Source organism: Brienomyrus brachyistius, chromosome 4, assembly GCF_023856365.1.
Source record: "Brienomyrus brachyistius isolate T26 chromosome 4, BBRACH_0.4, whole genome shotgun sequence".
NCBI classification, from domain to species: Eukaryota; Metazoa; Chordata; class Actinopteri; order Osteoglossiformes; family Mormyridae; genus Brienomyrus; species Brienomyrus brachyistius.
Genome location: NC_064536.1, coordinates 8,875,201 through 8,891,859, shown reverse-complemented (window position 1 = coordinate 8,891,859; position 16,659 = coordinate 8,875,201). Strand labels below are relative to the sequence as shown.

Here is a 16,659-nt window from a genome sequence, read left to right as displayed (position 1 = left end):
GCTAAGAAAGAATTTTTTCTTTCTGAAACCGGTCCCTGGTTTTGCTAAATTGCTGTTCGACTTGCAGCACTGGAACTTGTTTAACTCGTCTGTGACGTCATTCCCAGCTCCGAGTTCCGACCTCCGAGGTAAATGGAGCTCAGCATAAAAGTAGCGGCTCCATCACCTCAGAAACAGTCACCATCCTGGGATTTTAATTTCACACACTCCAGTGTGTAGAGTTTACTGAGAATGGTGCAGTAAACATGAAACACCCAGAGTGTGTTAGTTCTGGGGCAGCCTGTGGCTGAGTGGGCTAAGCCTCTCTGCCTATGATCAGAAGATTGTCAGTTCAAGCCTGGCCTTGATACATCTGGGGGTCCCTGAGCAAGGCCCTTAGCCCCCAGCTCTCTGGGTACTGCTATGGGTGGCTGCCCTTTGCAGTCAGCTGGCTCTCACCTACAGAGTGCCAGTTGGGGGGGTTTGTTAAGAGAATTTCCCCAAAGGGATCAATGAAAGGATCAATTTTTGTTACTATTAAAACACCTTGAGTCAGAGGCTCTGCTTTTAACATGCGTCTCCACATCCATCTTGACCATCCGTTTGTAACTGAATCTCACTTTCCGCAGTAATTTAAATCTGCACGTAAATAACTTCCGTATGCAGAATCTGCTGAACATTAAAAGAAGGACAGGAAGAAATCAGAAGCTATTAGTACATTTTATGGTAACAAAACCGCCTGAGATGTTTGTACGGAACGTCATGATACTCAAAATAAAATAAATAAGTATATCAAAAAATATAATAAAATGATAAATATTTCAATAATGTATCCTTTTATTTTTAAGTAATTTCATAAAAGGTATTACATTTCATAATAACACTTGTCTTCTATGGATAATTTTTAAATTTGACAATTTATTAAGTTTCGTAATAATGTTGCGATTTTCATTAGACAATCATTATTATAAAATAATATTTTCACAATAAAGTTTAACTTTTCACATTATCCACATGCATATTTATACTGCATCAGGAGGTGTTTTGCAGGATTGGCACTGCAGCCACTGGATAAAACTCACACTGTTCCATTGGGACTGGTGTGGTGCTGAGGTGTCACCCACTGCACGGCTGCACTCAGGTTCTCATCCCTGAGGTGGTTCGTCGTGTGGTGGGTGCGGTAAGGCACTGTACTCAGTGTGTGCTCCTTACCTCCGTACCTTACCTTACCTTACCTTACCTACATCAACACAGTACAAATGTACATGTTAAAAAAAGTTTTTCAGTACTAAGAAATACGTAGATTAATACTTTTCTATTCAAGGTTAAAGGGCTCAGCCTTTAATGCATTGTGTTGGTTGCCATAAGATAATATTTTGGCTTTTAATGATAACCAGTGAAACTCAAAATTTATGAAAATATTAACAAAGAGGTTCATTGTTTTGTCTGATATGCTGAATTATATGTCTGACTTGGAACAAGTGAAGTAAAAGTAGTCAGGGCTGGAGTGGGACTACATTTTTAACCAGGAATTCAAGCCTCTGGACATCCCAATATAAGACTACATAAACAATGACACTGTTATTATATGTTTCTATTCACACATCCATTTGCTAGGCTACTGAACACACATTCTTACCTACACGCTTTAATTTTACCTTCATGTCATTTTTACCGGCACATTTCACTAATATTAATAACGCATCGAGCAGCTTTGACATAAATAATGAAGCTTCGTCTCAGTGTCTGTCCTTGTGTCTCTTCCCCGTGTGGCCATCAGCCATCGCTGTCCATCCCCTTTGTCCTCTCATCGTCTTTGGCCCTAGTGTGTTCTTCCTTTTCTCCACATGGCTGCATTTGGCTCAATGAGATGAGTGTGTGACACAGAGACTGGGACCAGCTGGTCATGGGTTTGAGGCAGGTCAGGAACCAACCTCACCTCTTTCATTTAATTATTGCTTTTCTATTCTTCATAAAATTAATTATTATTAAATTATTATGATGATTAAAACTTACGTTGCAGTGTGTGTGTACGCCGAAATATGTGCTGTACAACAGGTTTGAAACCGGTAATGAGGATTGTGCCACATTTTCAATTTCCAATGCGGTCACATGGTTGAGTGCAGAAAGAAGCTTCAGATGACCATGGTCACATGTTCAGGGTGGAACGGAGGAAACTGAAGCTGTGCTTCAGAATGTAGTGAATCGCTTTTTTTCAGTGTCAAGCTTAACATCACTAGTTTCCCCATTCCCTCTGTTAGTCTACATGTCATTTTCTTAGCTACTTTATCCCTGGTGAGTTTTGACCCCTTGTTGTCATTAATATAAGTTACTGCACTTGTTGCCTGTTTTCCCTGCACTGTTGTTATTGGTTAATTGTCTTATGTGTCACATCTGCCTCTTTGTTAGTTCGGTACAGCAGCCTGAGCATTAGATTGGCTACAGAAACCTGCAGTTTTATATCTTGGACCCGGCAGTGTGGCCAGTGTCATTATGCTATGTGAGCTCTGTCTTCAGAGTGACCAATGCAGCTCCAACTGGCTCTCCTTGATCATGTGATCATCGCAGCATTGAATAGGTGATATTCCAGCTGGTTTCCACTTCTGTAATCATTCTCAGAGTGGGTCTGCCCATCTGCTGTTGGACTTGACAAAGCCTTTCTCTAGCAGTTGTACTGCTTCTGAAGTAGGTCACACAGAATCTGTCTTACCTTGGATCTGATGTCATCGGGTCCTTGTGTCTGATCCATGGTCTTCTTCACAGCCAAATTCAGTGCATGTACAATGTAGGTTGCGTGTCTGACACAGATAATCACATTTTGTGCAGTGTCATTGTGAGCCATCGGACTTTATTCTGTATTCCCCACTCCTCCATCAGGCTGCCTCGACTGCAGCCATGTTTTCTGCAGAATGAGACTTTGGGAATTTTCCTGCTCCCAATAATACGGTCGACAGCTCAGTCTTATCATTTATAAAATGGCATTTGACTGCTAAATAAGCTTCCATATGTATGGATGTCCGCATATCAGATGTTAGTGTTACTGCTTTGGCATTTCTCACCTCTTCCTTTGCTTTCTCTTTTTCTATCTTAAATGTTTCTGTCACCAAACCCTTTCATGTTTGCCTGTATGGGAGAATGTAGGTTGGATCCAGGATCCCCACAACCTCCCTAAATCCAGCATCATCCACTATGGTGAAGGGTTGTGCATATTGACCAAAGCCCCATCAATCATTTGTTTCTTGGTCTCTATACTGGGAAAATTATACAGATTATTGGGTAATACCCTCACCCAAATCTGATATTATCTATTCATACAATTAAACTGAACCTTGGACACAATAATGACTAATAATAATAATAATTATTATTATTAAATTAATTATTTTAAATGAATTATTATTAAATTATTATGATGATTAAAACTTACGCTGCAGTGTGTGTGTACGCCGAAATATGTGCTGTACAACAGGTTTGAAACCGGTAATGAGGATTGTGCCACATTTTCAATTTCCAAAGCAGTCACATGGTTGAGTGCAGAAAGAAGTTTCAGATGACCATGGTCATGTGTTCAGGGTGGAACGAAGGAAACTGAAGCTGTGCTTCGGAATGTAGTGAATCGCTTTTTTTCAGTGTCAAGCTTAACATCACTAGCTGCCCCATTCCCTCTGTTAGTCTACGTGTCATTTTCTTAGCTACTTTATCCCTGGTGGGATTTGACCCCTTATTGTTCCTTTATTGTGTGTCTTTCCAGTTTGGTTCAGTCTCCTTAATTCCCTTTGTCTTTGTGCTTTTAAGTGCATCGTCACCTTGTTCCCCTGCCTGCACCAGGCTGCGCCCCAACATGCACATTAAATATATGATCTGTTCAAATTCTGAAGCATCTTTAATGAATCCCATTTTACACATTTTCCTTTTTGAATTTGCGTGGAACATCAGTGATGCAGACTTTGACACAGTTTCCATATGAATGGGTCACAACAGTCCAATATTAAACCAACTTCCCTGGAGATTCAAAGTTTTCAGTGTCCCAGGAGAAAAGATGCATTATTGTTGTTCACAGTGCAGTTTATACACAGTGGCCTATTCTCAACTGACATGCGATCTGACATCAATCTAATAGGACGTCAGTTGAGTAGCTGGTCCTGCAGTGCAGCCCAGGGCACATTCACCTTCACATTGCTATAAGAATGTGGCCATATGCAGCCCAGACCACCTCCAAATGTGGGTTGAGTGATCGGATCTCAATGCATCTTCAATACGTCCTGGGTAATTAGCGCTGTCCACTTGTGATTGGATCACCCAGGACGCATGTTAATACCAGGTGGAAACAGGACCAAAGGTCTATGTCCATTAAATTCTACCTACAGTCAATAAATCATTTACGGATATCCATCCATCCATCAATTCATCCATCTCCTATCTGGTAATCCAGGTCAGGGTCAGGGGGAGTGCCTGGAGCCTTTCCCAGGCAGCATAGGGCCCAAGGCTGGGGTCCACCCTGGGCAGGATGATTAATGAATGTGATCTCAGCTAATGAAACAAACTTGTTTTGTCATCTTTTTTCCTATCTGTAGAAACAAATGGGTGAAACACAGAGGGAATTTCAGCAGATAATTCAGATGAGAGAGAAGGAGCTGCAGGAGCTGAGAGAGGCTGTGGCCTCATTCACAGTGAGTATGAACCTGAGGAGAAGATAAGAGCTGGCTTGTGATCATATTGATTCTTCTTTCTGATTCAACAGATTGCAGATTTACAGACTTCCACGGATTAATCAAATTAATGCTGCTCTGGGTTATTCTGGGTCAGTGGGATAAAGTTGCTGGATTACAGAGTTTAACCAAGTCTTGCAGCTGTCACGATCGCTAACAGGCGATCGTGCGGGTAGGCAGGTAAGGAGCAGGCAAACAGGCAGAAATCGGGGCAAAACTCAGGGTTTATTGTAGACTAGGGAGCAGGAGACACTTATCCACACCATAACCACAGCTAACCACACCATAACCACAATGACGGACAAGGGAGACAAGCAAGACTAGGACTTTAATAGGACAAGACCGATTACTTTAATCGGACACAGCTGGAGACGATCAGGGAGGCACACGTGGGTAATCAGGGGGCGTGGCACACACGAGGAGCGGACGAGCCGGGCATGACAGAAGTAGTAGTAGCTTATTTATTTTACAAAAAAATACCATAAAAGGCCCATTTGAGAAAAATGCAACTCTTCACAACCCAGCGTAATGCAAATAAACACCGAAAAAGTCACCTATTAAACTGAGACCTGATGGTGACAACCAACCTGCCCCATACAGCCACCAGTCTCTGCCAAATCCCTGCAGCTGACAGTGTATGAGCTTAATGAGTGATCATTTCCAATCAGTGCTGGCTGGGTTTCAGTACCTGAGGCATCCAGCATGGTGATGCTCCAAACCCCAGACCTGTGCTGTTTATACCTCCTGTCAGCTCACATCACTATTGTACAATGAGGCTCTCTGGAGTCTCAAAAGGGGCCAATTTACCGTCCTCTGCTCCCTGTGTCACCAACAGAGCTCAGCACAGTCAGCAGTGGAGGAGAGCGAGAGGATCTTCACTGAGATGATCCACTCCATTGAGAGAAGACGCTCTGAGGTGACAAAGCTGATCAGAGATCAGGAGAAGGCTATAATGAGTCAGGCTGAAGGAGACATGGAGAGACTGAAGCAGGATATTGATGAACTGAAGAGGAGACACTCTGAGCTGGAGCAGCTTTCACACACAGAGGATCACATCCATTTCCTCCAGGTAACAGAACAGCTACTTTGGCAATAAGAAAACCAGAGTGTTCAAATAAATGCATATTGTCATTTGTATTTCAACTAGTCTGTCATTTTTCAGATGTTAAAGGTTCTGTTAATTAGATTGCAATACACATTTGTGTTGATGAAGTTGTTTAATCAGACTGTGTGTCTGTAGAGGCGCCAGGCTCTTCCTGTCACTCCTGAAGCTGGATTTGGACCCAGAATCTCTGTCAGTCCAAGACCTGATTTTGGGAATTTGAGGAAGGCGGTTTCTGAGCTGAAAGATCAACTGGAGAATGTTTGCAGAATGAAAATGGCAGAGATCCATCACCCAGGTTAATACATTTTCTAGTCTGTTCATGTTAATATAGACCAGGGCTGGCCAATCTTATCCATAAAGGGCTGGTTTTGCTAGATTACTAATTAGAGGACTGATTGGCTGAAGGGTCTCACACCTGGGGTTACCCCAAAGACCGGCGTACACACTGGCACTTTGCGGGTAAGATTGCCCCCCCGATGTAGACCATGCAGAGAGAGTATGCAGTACAGTCAGCCTCACATTTGTGTGACCAAGTCAGTTTGTTTTCAATAAGTTTAAATCTTTGTGATAACTGGTGAAAGAGCTTCACATTCTACTGGCTGCAAAACCCAGATCACATGAAACATGTTTCTTCTACATTATAGAAACCAAAAATCTGTATTATGTGTAACTTACCATGATTTGCAGTTTGTTAAAATGCCTGTTATTGTCCCTCATAATGATAATACCCCACTGCTGTTATCTCCACAGTGAGTGAAGTCCATCTCCCACAAGTAAATTCCTTTTACTCACATCCCTGTTTCTCTCTGTCTCCTTCTAGTTACCAAAGACACTGTCCTACCAGTATTAGTGCCCAGGACCAGAGCAGAATTCTTACACTGTGAGTCTGTTCACACACTCGCTTCTCTCTCCCTGTATGAGGTGGAGTGTGTTTTACTGTGTTTCATTTTCTACTGCTAGAGGAGCTTCTCTTTCTCTCTCCCGCTGCCTCCTGGTCTTTCACATTTACATGAGCTTTTTATCTCAGTGGACTTTGAATCCAATTGCTAAGTAAGGCAAGTTTATTCAGGGTGCTTTTCCACTGCACCAGGTTCGGTACTTTTGGTTCTTTCCCTTTTCCATTGACTTCCGGTCGAGTACCAGTACCAGAAGTTCTTTTGGTAAAAGCACCATTGCAGCTGGGGTACTTTTTCGGTACTTCGGAACTTTGGTGTGGGACTTACAAACATGTTCATTGTCAGTTTAAAAGACAATTTTAAAAAGTCTAAAAGCACAAAAAACAAACAAACACTTAACTAAAAAGAAGTGACATTGTAGAGGCAGCGTATGACGAAACTCCTGCTGATTTAATTCATTGAAAAGCTGCAGCAAACAGTAACGTTTTAAGCCCTGATTATAATGAGCTGACAGTGTTAGCAGACCTCAGGTCTTCAGGAAGCTTGTTCCACAGACAGGGAGCATAGAGACTAAAAGCTGCTTCAGCCTGTTTGGTCTTCATTCTGGGACACTGAGTAAACTTTCAGGGGTCTGGATGCTTCACAAGGTTCAAGGAAGTTAGTGCCATTTAGTGCCTTGTACACAAGTAATATTTAATCATTAATCCTATGATGCTCAGGAAGCCAGTGCAGTGATTAAGGACCTGTGTGATACGCTCTACTTCCTTGGTGTTAGTGAGGACTCTGGTGGCAGCATTCTGGATGAGCTGCAGCTGTCTGACTGATTTATTACCAAGACCTGTGAAGACACCATTTCAATAGTCTAGCCTGCTGGAAATAAACACATGAATAAGCTTTTCCGTATCTGGTTTAGAGAGAAATCCTTCTCTCTCTCTCTTATTGGGCTGGTTTCAGCTTCCGTTGGGCGGATTTTAAGCAGAACTTGGGCAGGACCTGGGAACACTGTACTGATGCCTCATTTCCACCAACATGGAGCCGGTGCTGGGCTGGTTGTCACTTGATGCCTTTTCAGAACCTGCCTGCGTCTCCACCAGTTTAAAAAATGAACATAGGTGACAGTGAGAGTAAAAGTTCATATGTATTCAGTTTTGTTGGATTTATTCTTATCTGTTTCAGAATAAGTTTTTATAAGCTGCCAACTGTCCTTTTACCGATCGTGCTATTAAAGATGCCAATAACTGAACTTTGCAATCTGCCTCATGATCTCTTCGCCACTCGAGTGCCACAATATTTTGTTTATCAGACCTGCGGCATGGTTTTCATTTACAATGCAAAGTTACTCCGATAATAAGCTGGCTAGTTGTTTTACTGCTGGCACCGGAAATATTAGACAAAACTATATTGGTTATTGACTGAATTATCCAGCTATGCGGACAGTTTGGACGCGATGGCCCCTCCCACTTGCACTGACGTTATCAGAATTATAATTTTTTTTGTTGTGTCCCCAAACTGGTTGTGACACTGAACATCTCCTAAGTCTGTGCTTTAGGGCCAGGACTTCACACGACACGACTACACTTGCGTGCGTAGTTTACATCTATCTGGAGGATTAAAGGTCATGTCCACCAGAGGGCAGTGCGAGAAAACCATCTTGGTCGGTTCCTTCGTTTCCAGTCTCACTTGGGAGTCAAGATGGCGCTCTGAAGAACACGCTTTGGTTAGAGCTGCAAACCGACTTGTTTTGTTTACCATGTAGTGTGAACTATATGCAGTTTTACTACTGTCTGGTTTTATTTAATCATCCAGTGACTGCAATAACTATACATAGTCATGATGACAGTTTCTGAAAAAAGAAAAAAAATGATGGAAGAGATTAAACAAGAGATAAAACAATAGCACCTTTTCAAATCAGTCACAAACTGATTTTTGGCTTATTTCTAATGAATTAGGAAATATTTAAACAAACATTATACCTTCACCATTTTCTGACCACCGAGCCATTAACATCCATCCATCCATCCATCCATCCATTTTCCAAACCGCTTATCCTTACTGGGTCGCGGGGGGTCCGGAGCCTATCCCAGAAGTAATGGGCACGAGGCAGCGAACAACCCAGGATGGGGGGCCAGCCCATCGCAGGGCACACTCACACACCATTCACTCACACATGCACTCCTATGGGCAATTTAGCAACTCCAGTTAGCCTCAGCATGTTTTTGGACTGTGGGGGGAAACCGGAGTACCTGGAGGAAACCCCACGACAACATGGGGAGAACATGCAATCTTTGTCATCGTCTACTGGATATAAAATATCTTCAAACTGAATATTAAACAGTTCAATCTTGAGAAATAAAGTAGCTATTTCGAATATAGAATAATTAACTGACTTACACTGGAACCGACCCAATACAGAAAAAAGTATTGCAATAATAACATGATGTAGCAAAATTTGTCAGAAGGTTTAGTAGTGACTTGGCTCGAATCAGAAGAGATGAAGAAAACAAAATTATAAATGAGATTTACTGCTTTAACCTGCAAACCAGTCAGTCGTCTGACTGATACAGAAAATAATGTAGGAGGTGCCTTACAGAATAAACTGGATGATTATATATAAACATAAGGCAGAAGGAGCCTTTGTTAGATTGTGGCAAAAATGGCTTGAACAAGGTGAGCAGAACTCAGCCTATTTCTTTAGGCTAGAAAGAGAGCAAGTCAGGAACAACTGCATTATGCGGGTGAGGATGTATGGAAATGTTGCAGATGACATCAAGAAAATAGCCAATTTCTGCACTGAGTACTTTAATAATTCGTATGTCATTAGTCTTGATCGAAGATTTTTTCTTCTCAAACATCACGTGAATAACTGATGTGGATCGTGAACTTTGTGACGTCCTAATTGGTTTAACTGAGATGTCTGCTGCAATAAATTACTTAAAAAATAAGAAATCGCCAGGAACAGAGAGTCTAATCCAGAGTCTTATGTCATCATTGCTGGAGATTTCAATCAGGCAAATCTGAAGCCAGTTTTACCCAAATTCTTCCAATATATGAACATCCCAGCTAAAGGGAGAATCTGTCCGGACAATGTTTACACAAACATTTGTGAGGCCTACAAGGCCCTTCCACCCCCACCTTAGCTACTCAGACCATGTCACTGTGTTCATGGTTCCTGTGTATAAATCCCTGCTGAAGCACAACAAACCAGTCAGTAAGAGTGTGGCCAGCTGGTGCCGTCTCAGCTCTCCAAGGCTATTGTGAATCTACTGACTGGGACATTTTTAAGGAGGCTGCTATAAATGGTGACGCCATCAACCTGGAGGAGTATATAAACTCTGTGATCGATGACCACGACAGCCAATCAAAGGCCCTGGATGACGAGGGAAGTGCTCACACAGCTAAGAATCAGAAATGCAGCTTTCAGATCTAAAGACAAGGCTGCCCTCAGGATGCCCAGAGACAACCTGTCCCGAGCTATGAGGATCGCCAATCAGGCACATGCACAGAGGATCAGTGAACACTTTAATTGCACCAAAGACACACGCCGTATATGGCAGGGAATTCAGCCAATCATGATCTACATGCCCCACCCACACATGAGTGGCGGTGATGTCTCCCTTCCAGAAGAGCTAAACAACTTTTTTGTACAGAATAAGGAGCGGACCCCCCCCAGTGACCAGGTACTCTGTCTGTCCACAGCTGATGTGAGAAGTCTTCTATCCAGAGTCAATCCACGCAAGGCTGCAGGAGCTGACAACATACCTGGCTGTGTGCTGAGAGAATGCACTGACCACCTGGCTGGTGTCCTTACACACATTTTCAACACCTCTTTAAGCCAGTGGTCTGTCCCAGCATGCTTCACATCAACCACCATCATCCCAGTACTGAAGAAGCCATCAGTGACTAGCCTGAATGACTACTGCCCCGTTGCACTCATGTCAATCATCATGAAGTGCTTGGAAAGGCTGGTCATGGCAGTAATACATAAAGACCAATCTTCCCACCTCTCTAGACCCTCTCCGATCTGCATACCGGTCCAACAGGTCTACTGAGGACACCGTAGCCTCTGCCCGTCACCTTTCCCTGACACATCTGGATAAGAGAGTCACATATGTCAGGATGTTATTCATAGACTTCAGCTCTACCTTCAATACGTCCCTCAAAAACTGAGGGGGTTAAGCTTGAACACCACTCTCTGCGGCTGGATCTTGGATTTCCTGACAGAGATGCCCCAGTCAGTATGTATGGTCTGCAACACCTCCAACACCATCATCATCAGGATTGTGGATGATACAACTGTGGTGGGACTGATAAACAGAGAAGATGAATCAGCATACAGAGAAGAGGTGGAAAGTCTGTCCACAAGGTGCAGAGACAACAATCTATCTGTCAACGTTGACAAGGCAAAGGAGATGATTGTGGACTTCAGAAGGACATGACCTGCCCACACCCCACTCAGCATCAACGGTACTGCTGTGGAGATTGTAAGGAGAACCAAGTTCCTCGGTTTGGACATAATTTAGGAACTTACATGGACAAAAAAACACCGCATCCTTATTCAAGAAAGCCCAGCAAAGACTAAACGTCATGAGGCGCTGAAATAAGCAAACCTTCCCCTCCCATCCTCACCATGTTCTATAGAGGCACCATCGGCAGTGTTCTGACTAACTGCATCACCATCTGGTATGGCAGCTGCAACAAATCTGACCACAAGTGCCTGCAGAGAGTAGTGAAGACAGCAGAGAACATTATGGGATGCCTCTCCCTTCCCTACAAGCCGCTTTTTGCAAACGCAGTGTCCGCAAGGCCTGCAGCATTGTGCAGGACCCATCACATCCCTCACATGGTCATTCCACACTCCAGCCACCTGAGAGAAGATACTGCAGCATCAGAGCCGGGTCTGCCAGGCTGCGTGGCAGTTTTTACCCCCAGGCTGTCAGGCTCCTCAACACCAGGCTGCCCCCCAGGATCCCTCACTCTGCCTCATCACTGTCTGAACCCCCCCTTACCCCACAACTAAAGGCCACAGACCGACCCTTAAGCGCTGCACTGCACTTAACACTTTGTCACTCTGACATGGGGGCAATAATAAGAATCCCCATTATTCTTTGTCTGCCCCATTATTCTGCTTCTATTCCTATTTTCAGCTGTTATAAATGTTAGACGTGTTACTGCTGTTACTACTATTATCATACACTGTTTTGCACTGTGAACTCAGGCTGTTACAGTGTACATGATGGTGAATTCAGGTCTAACTGACTACAGAAAAAACATCATATTTTTAATATAGTTCTAACAATATTGCACATTACTGTATATTGGACAATCTACTCCTCTTCCTCAGTTACACTGTCCTGTAAGTCCTTTGCACATTGTCTTGTCTTGTTTTCTATATTGGACTAAGTTTATGTTTACACTGTGGGCCCTGAGCTTCGCCATTTCATCTCTCTCTATACTTATATATGGTGCAGATGACAATAAAGTTCAATTTGATTTTGATCTCAGAGTCTTGATTCCAGTGCAGCAATTTGGAAAAAGAGGGAACTGAGCTGGAAGGTGAAGCTTTTAATTTACCGGTTGATCTACGTTCCTACTCTCACCTATGGTCATGAGCTCTGGGTGATGACCGAATAAATGAGATTGCATATACAAACAGCATAAATGAGTTTCCTCAGTAGGGTGTCTGGGCTCAGCCTTAGAGAGGGTGAGGAGCTCAGACATCCGGGCTCAGAGTAGCGCCGCTGCTTCTCCGCATTGAAAGGAGTCAGTTGATGGTTCTAGGATACCTCTTGGACGGCGCCCTGGGGAGGTTTTCAGGGTATGTCCAACCGGAAGGAGGCCTGGGGGCAGACCTAGAGATTATATATTGTACTACATTATATATAGATTATATGTTATATATTAGATAAGTGGCAAAAAAAATCGATGGATGGATGGAACTGTATGAAAAATAATGCTGCTTATGAAAATAGGCAAGTAAGAATTTCAGGTTAGAATTTCATTGTACCTTGTACGCATGACACTGCTTTCTTAGAAACTTATACTGCCATTGAATTTTGAAGATGCTGTACAAAGAAGGACACAATAGTGTTCGGAATATTTTTTTCTTGTCTGTGAAAATATACAGCTCTTCTGGACACTCATTCTTAAAAAAACTAAATGCTACTGTAATACTATCTGTACCGTAAGTAAAGAAAATGTTCCGTGACAAAACGTGACCATACTGCCACCCCAATTTCTGGTGGCACTGCACGTCGCGCATGCGTCTTGTTATCCTCATGTAAGTGCACAGACGAAGCCGGAATCAAGACACAAAAAACATTTGGCGGCCAGACTGGTACCTCTGCACGCACGTACAAGTGGACGTGTTTGTGTAGACTTTTATGATGCATTTTACTCCTCCGCGGACGACCGCCTGCCGCACTCCAAATTCGTCTTTAAACGCCAACATAGATTATTTTGATGAGGATTGTTGTAGTTTGCATATACATATAAATGTGTATGCATATGTGTGCAGACTTGTCCCGAATTGAAAATCTCACGCCAGCCAGTTGATCAAAGTTGGCAGCCCCGTGAACTGCCGCTCTGAATTTGTAAAACGTAGGGAAACATAAATAGACCTCGCGACTGTGGTACATGTGCAGGGAATATCAGAATTACTACTAATAATACTTAAATAGGACACGTGCGCATGTGTAAAGTACACAGCTTGACCAGAGAAATATGAAAGTTTCCATGTACGCATACGCGGTGTAATACGCGGGTGATGCGCTTTGCGGAGAACCAGCCTAGATGCGTCCGCGTTGGGAGCGTCGCGTCTGCGCGCTGCTGGAGAGAGGTGTGTGTCCAAAGTGGATTAAAAGAAATTCATATTGTGACCTAAAAACAAACTCACTTTTAGTGGTAATCTTTGTTGTGTAATTTTATGGTTAATATGTTTGATGAATGCTGTTTGTAATTTTATTTACCTGTAATTAAGCCTGTTAGTTTAACACGCGCATTATTTTGGCGCCTGTTCCCGCCGGCGTCGCGCGGGCGTCCAACATTTCCTGAGGTATTTCACATATTTGACTTTTTATATTTTATGCATCGTACAGAATAATAGAGCGCAGGCTAAAGTGCAGTTCGGCCCCAGCGAGTCTCTCAGCGCGGCGTGTCTCACGGCGCAGGGGGCAGCCGGAGCGCCGCAGACTCGGGCGGCTACATGAGTATATTGGGAATAAAATGTGTGTATTGGAGCGAGTTCTGTGTTAGTGAGTGTGTGAGGTGTGACAGTGATAATGATGGAGATGCTGGGCTTCATCATGGGATTAATCGCTCTTCCTCTTGCCTACAGACTCCTGCCAGCTGACGCTGGACCCCAACACAGCACACAGAGTCCTGTCTCTGTCAGAGGGGAACAGGAAGGTGACAGGGGGGGCAGAGCAGCCATATCCTGATCATCCAGAGAGATTTGACTGCTACCACCAAGTTCTGTGCAGAGAGAGTCTGACTGGTCGCTGTTACTGGGAGGCTGAGTGGAGTGGAAATGGAGCCTGGATAGGAGTGACTTATAAAGGAATCAGGAGGAAAGGAGGGAGTGCTGACTGTGTGCTTGGATTCAATGACAAGTCATGGAGTCTGTTCTGCGATCCTGAGAGTTACTCTGTCTGGCACAATAATAAAGAGACTGACATACCCATAGAGCCCTCAGGTCCCCGCAGAGTAGGAGTGTATCTGGACCGGGCGGCTGGTACTCTGTCCTTCTACAGAGTCTCCTCTGATGGACTGACCCTCCTGTACAGCTTCACCTCCTCATTCACTGAACCCCTCTATCCAGGGTTTGGGCTTAATTATACAAACTCCCCCGTGTCGCTGTGCATGCTGGGATAGCTCACTGTGTGCTGGAGGAATCATTTTTACCGTATCAGAGTGTCACATGTCGCTGCTTCTCCGGGGCAAAAAGGTAAAATCTCTGCTTTATAACCAGTATAACCCTTTTTACTCTGTCTGAAGTGTGACGTATGTTAATAAAATAAGTAATTGGGTTCTGTAAGCTGAACAAACATGCAAAATTACTCTTTTTCTCTGACTTATGTTCTATGTTGTCTGTAAATGCACCAAAACTGCCAAATTAAATTCATAGTACATGCAGTTGTACCAATAGAGTTAATTCTGATTCTGAATAAAATAAAATGTAATGAAATCTAAGCCTGATGAGTGGGGGGAGCTTTTCCCCTCCCCTCTATATGTATATTTTATATTTCTGTCTATATATTGTATTTGCTACCTGTACACTGACAATAAAAGCTTCCTATTCTATCCCATTAATGTCCCGGTTCCGCGCTGCCCAGAACGTAACTGAGTAACAGACTTAATCCGCGCTCTCTGCTCACTGAGCGCAGCAGCCTGATATCGCAGCGGCGACGCTTTGGCCAGCAGGGGGCGGCAGACGGCAGACAGTTTATTAACTCAAAACCTACAGCGGTCCTGAGGTAACTTAGTAAAGATAATAATATAATAAAATCAATCATGTATTAACTAAGTAAACATAAATAACATAAAATCTTAATAAGGCACGTTAGTACAACAACAGAAAAGCACCTGATCATCATCAAGTAGTGTAGGTGATTACCAATTACCAGAAATAACACATAAATCCTGTTTCATTAGGAATCCTGACATATATACAGTACTGTGCAAAAGGGGCAGTCATAGGAAATGTTAAAGGTATTTATCTGGGTAGTAAATTTATATTTTCTTAGTATGAAAAACAAAATTTAATATCAGGACATATAGGGGTGGCATGGTTGTGCAGTGGTAAGCACTGTTGCCTCACACCTCTGAGACCCGGGTTCGAATCTCTGCCTGGGTCACAGGTGTGCGGAGTTTGCATGTTCTCCCCATGTCGTCGTGGGGTTTCCTCCAGGTACTCCGGTTTCCCCCCACAGTCCAAAAACATGCTGAGGCTAATTGGAGTTGCTAAAATTGCCCGTAGGTGTGCATGCGTGAGTGAATGATGTGTGAGTGTGCCCTGCGATGGGCTGGCCCCCCCATCCCGGGTTGTTCCCCACCTTGTGCCCATTGCTTCCGGGATAGGCTCCGGACCCCCCGTGACCCAGTAGGACAAGAGATTTGGAAAATGGATGGATGGATTAGAACATATGCAAATTATGAGTAAAATGTTCTCCAAAAAGTTACTGATATCTTGTTGGATGGCTAGATGAACACCAATATGGTTCCTAAACCTCTCCTCAGGTTCACCTCGGCCATTTCATGTATTTGTTAAATTTCACCACCAACTCAATTAATTAATGAAACTAGTTTTGAAAAGTCACTGAGGTACTGATTAGCTATATGAGGTGTGCTAGTGGTCATGTCAAAAAAATACATGAGTATATTGAAAATACTGCCAATACTGGGATGACTTTAGGAGAGATTTTGAAACGGTTAAGGGCAAAAAGTTTGACAGACATAATATCATAGGTTTAAATAAACATGGAGATCATTTTTAAAAGTTTATGTGACTGCCTATGACTTTTGCACAGTACTGTATATATATATAGTTCCCTTTTTATTCCACACAGTTTAGGAATAAGATTCTCAGCCACAATATGACCCACAATACACTCACAGTGGCACTGCAGTAATACAGATATACCCCTGAACACAATGGGATGGTGGATTCTTACTCCCTCTAGTGACGAGCTCCACATTCTGTGCTGCTGCCTCTGCTGGCGGCGTGTTTGTTTCTCTCCCCCCTGTCTAATTTAGATGTGGTGCACTTGTTTCCCTGGGGGTGGGTGTATAAGGTGGGTCCCCGGCTAAGGGGGGAGGAATCGATCCTGTGGCAGCCACCACGCCGGCTTCGGCTCTGCATCAGTGTTTCATTCTCCTTTTCTGTTCTGTTCTCTCCTGTTTGTGCTCTTTGTTAATAAATCACCCCTGACAATCCAACCATCCCGGGTCTGAGTCCGTTTATGCTGCGTCTGAC

The 16,659-nt window shown here is 43.4% G+C and overlaps 1 protein-coding gene across 14 annotated transcripts in view; it reads left to right on the top strand.

Moving 5' to 3' along the window:
- LOC125740020 (tripartite motif-containing protein 16-like) overlaps window positions 1-14,987 on the top strand; it is a 411,298-nt gene extending 396,311 nt beyond the window's left edge. For 9 of the 14 annotated variants that reach the window (XM_049010668.1, XM_049010690.1, XM_049010674.1 and 6 more), the window contains one exon: window positions 14,023-14,987. In XM_049010668.1, the coding sequence (XP_048866625.1) occupies window positions 14,023-14,558 (536 nt within the window). In that variant the 3' untranslated portion in view covers window positions 14,559-14,987. Of the gene's footprint in view, window positions 1-4,553; window positions 4,650-5,523; window positions 5,758-5,928; window positions 6,089-6,613; window positions 6,674-14,022 lie in introns of all 14 variants that reach the window. The other 5 variants (XM_049010680.1, XM_049010684.1, XM_049010688.1 and 2 more) reach the window with 1 other exon arrangement.
- Window positions 14,988-16,659: the final 1,672 nt, after the last annotated feature.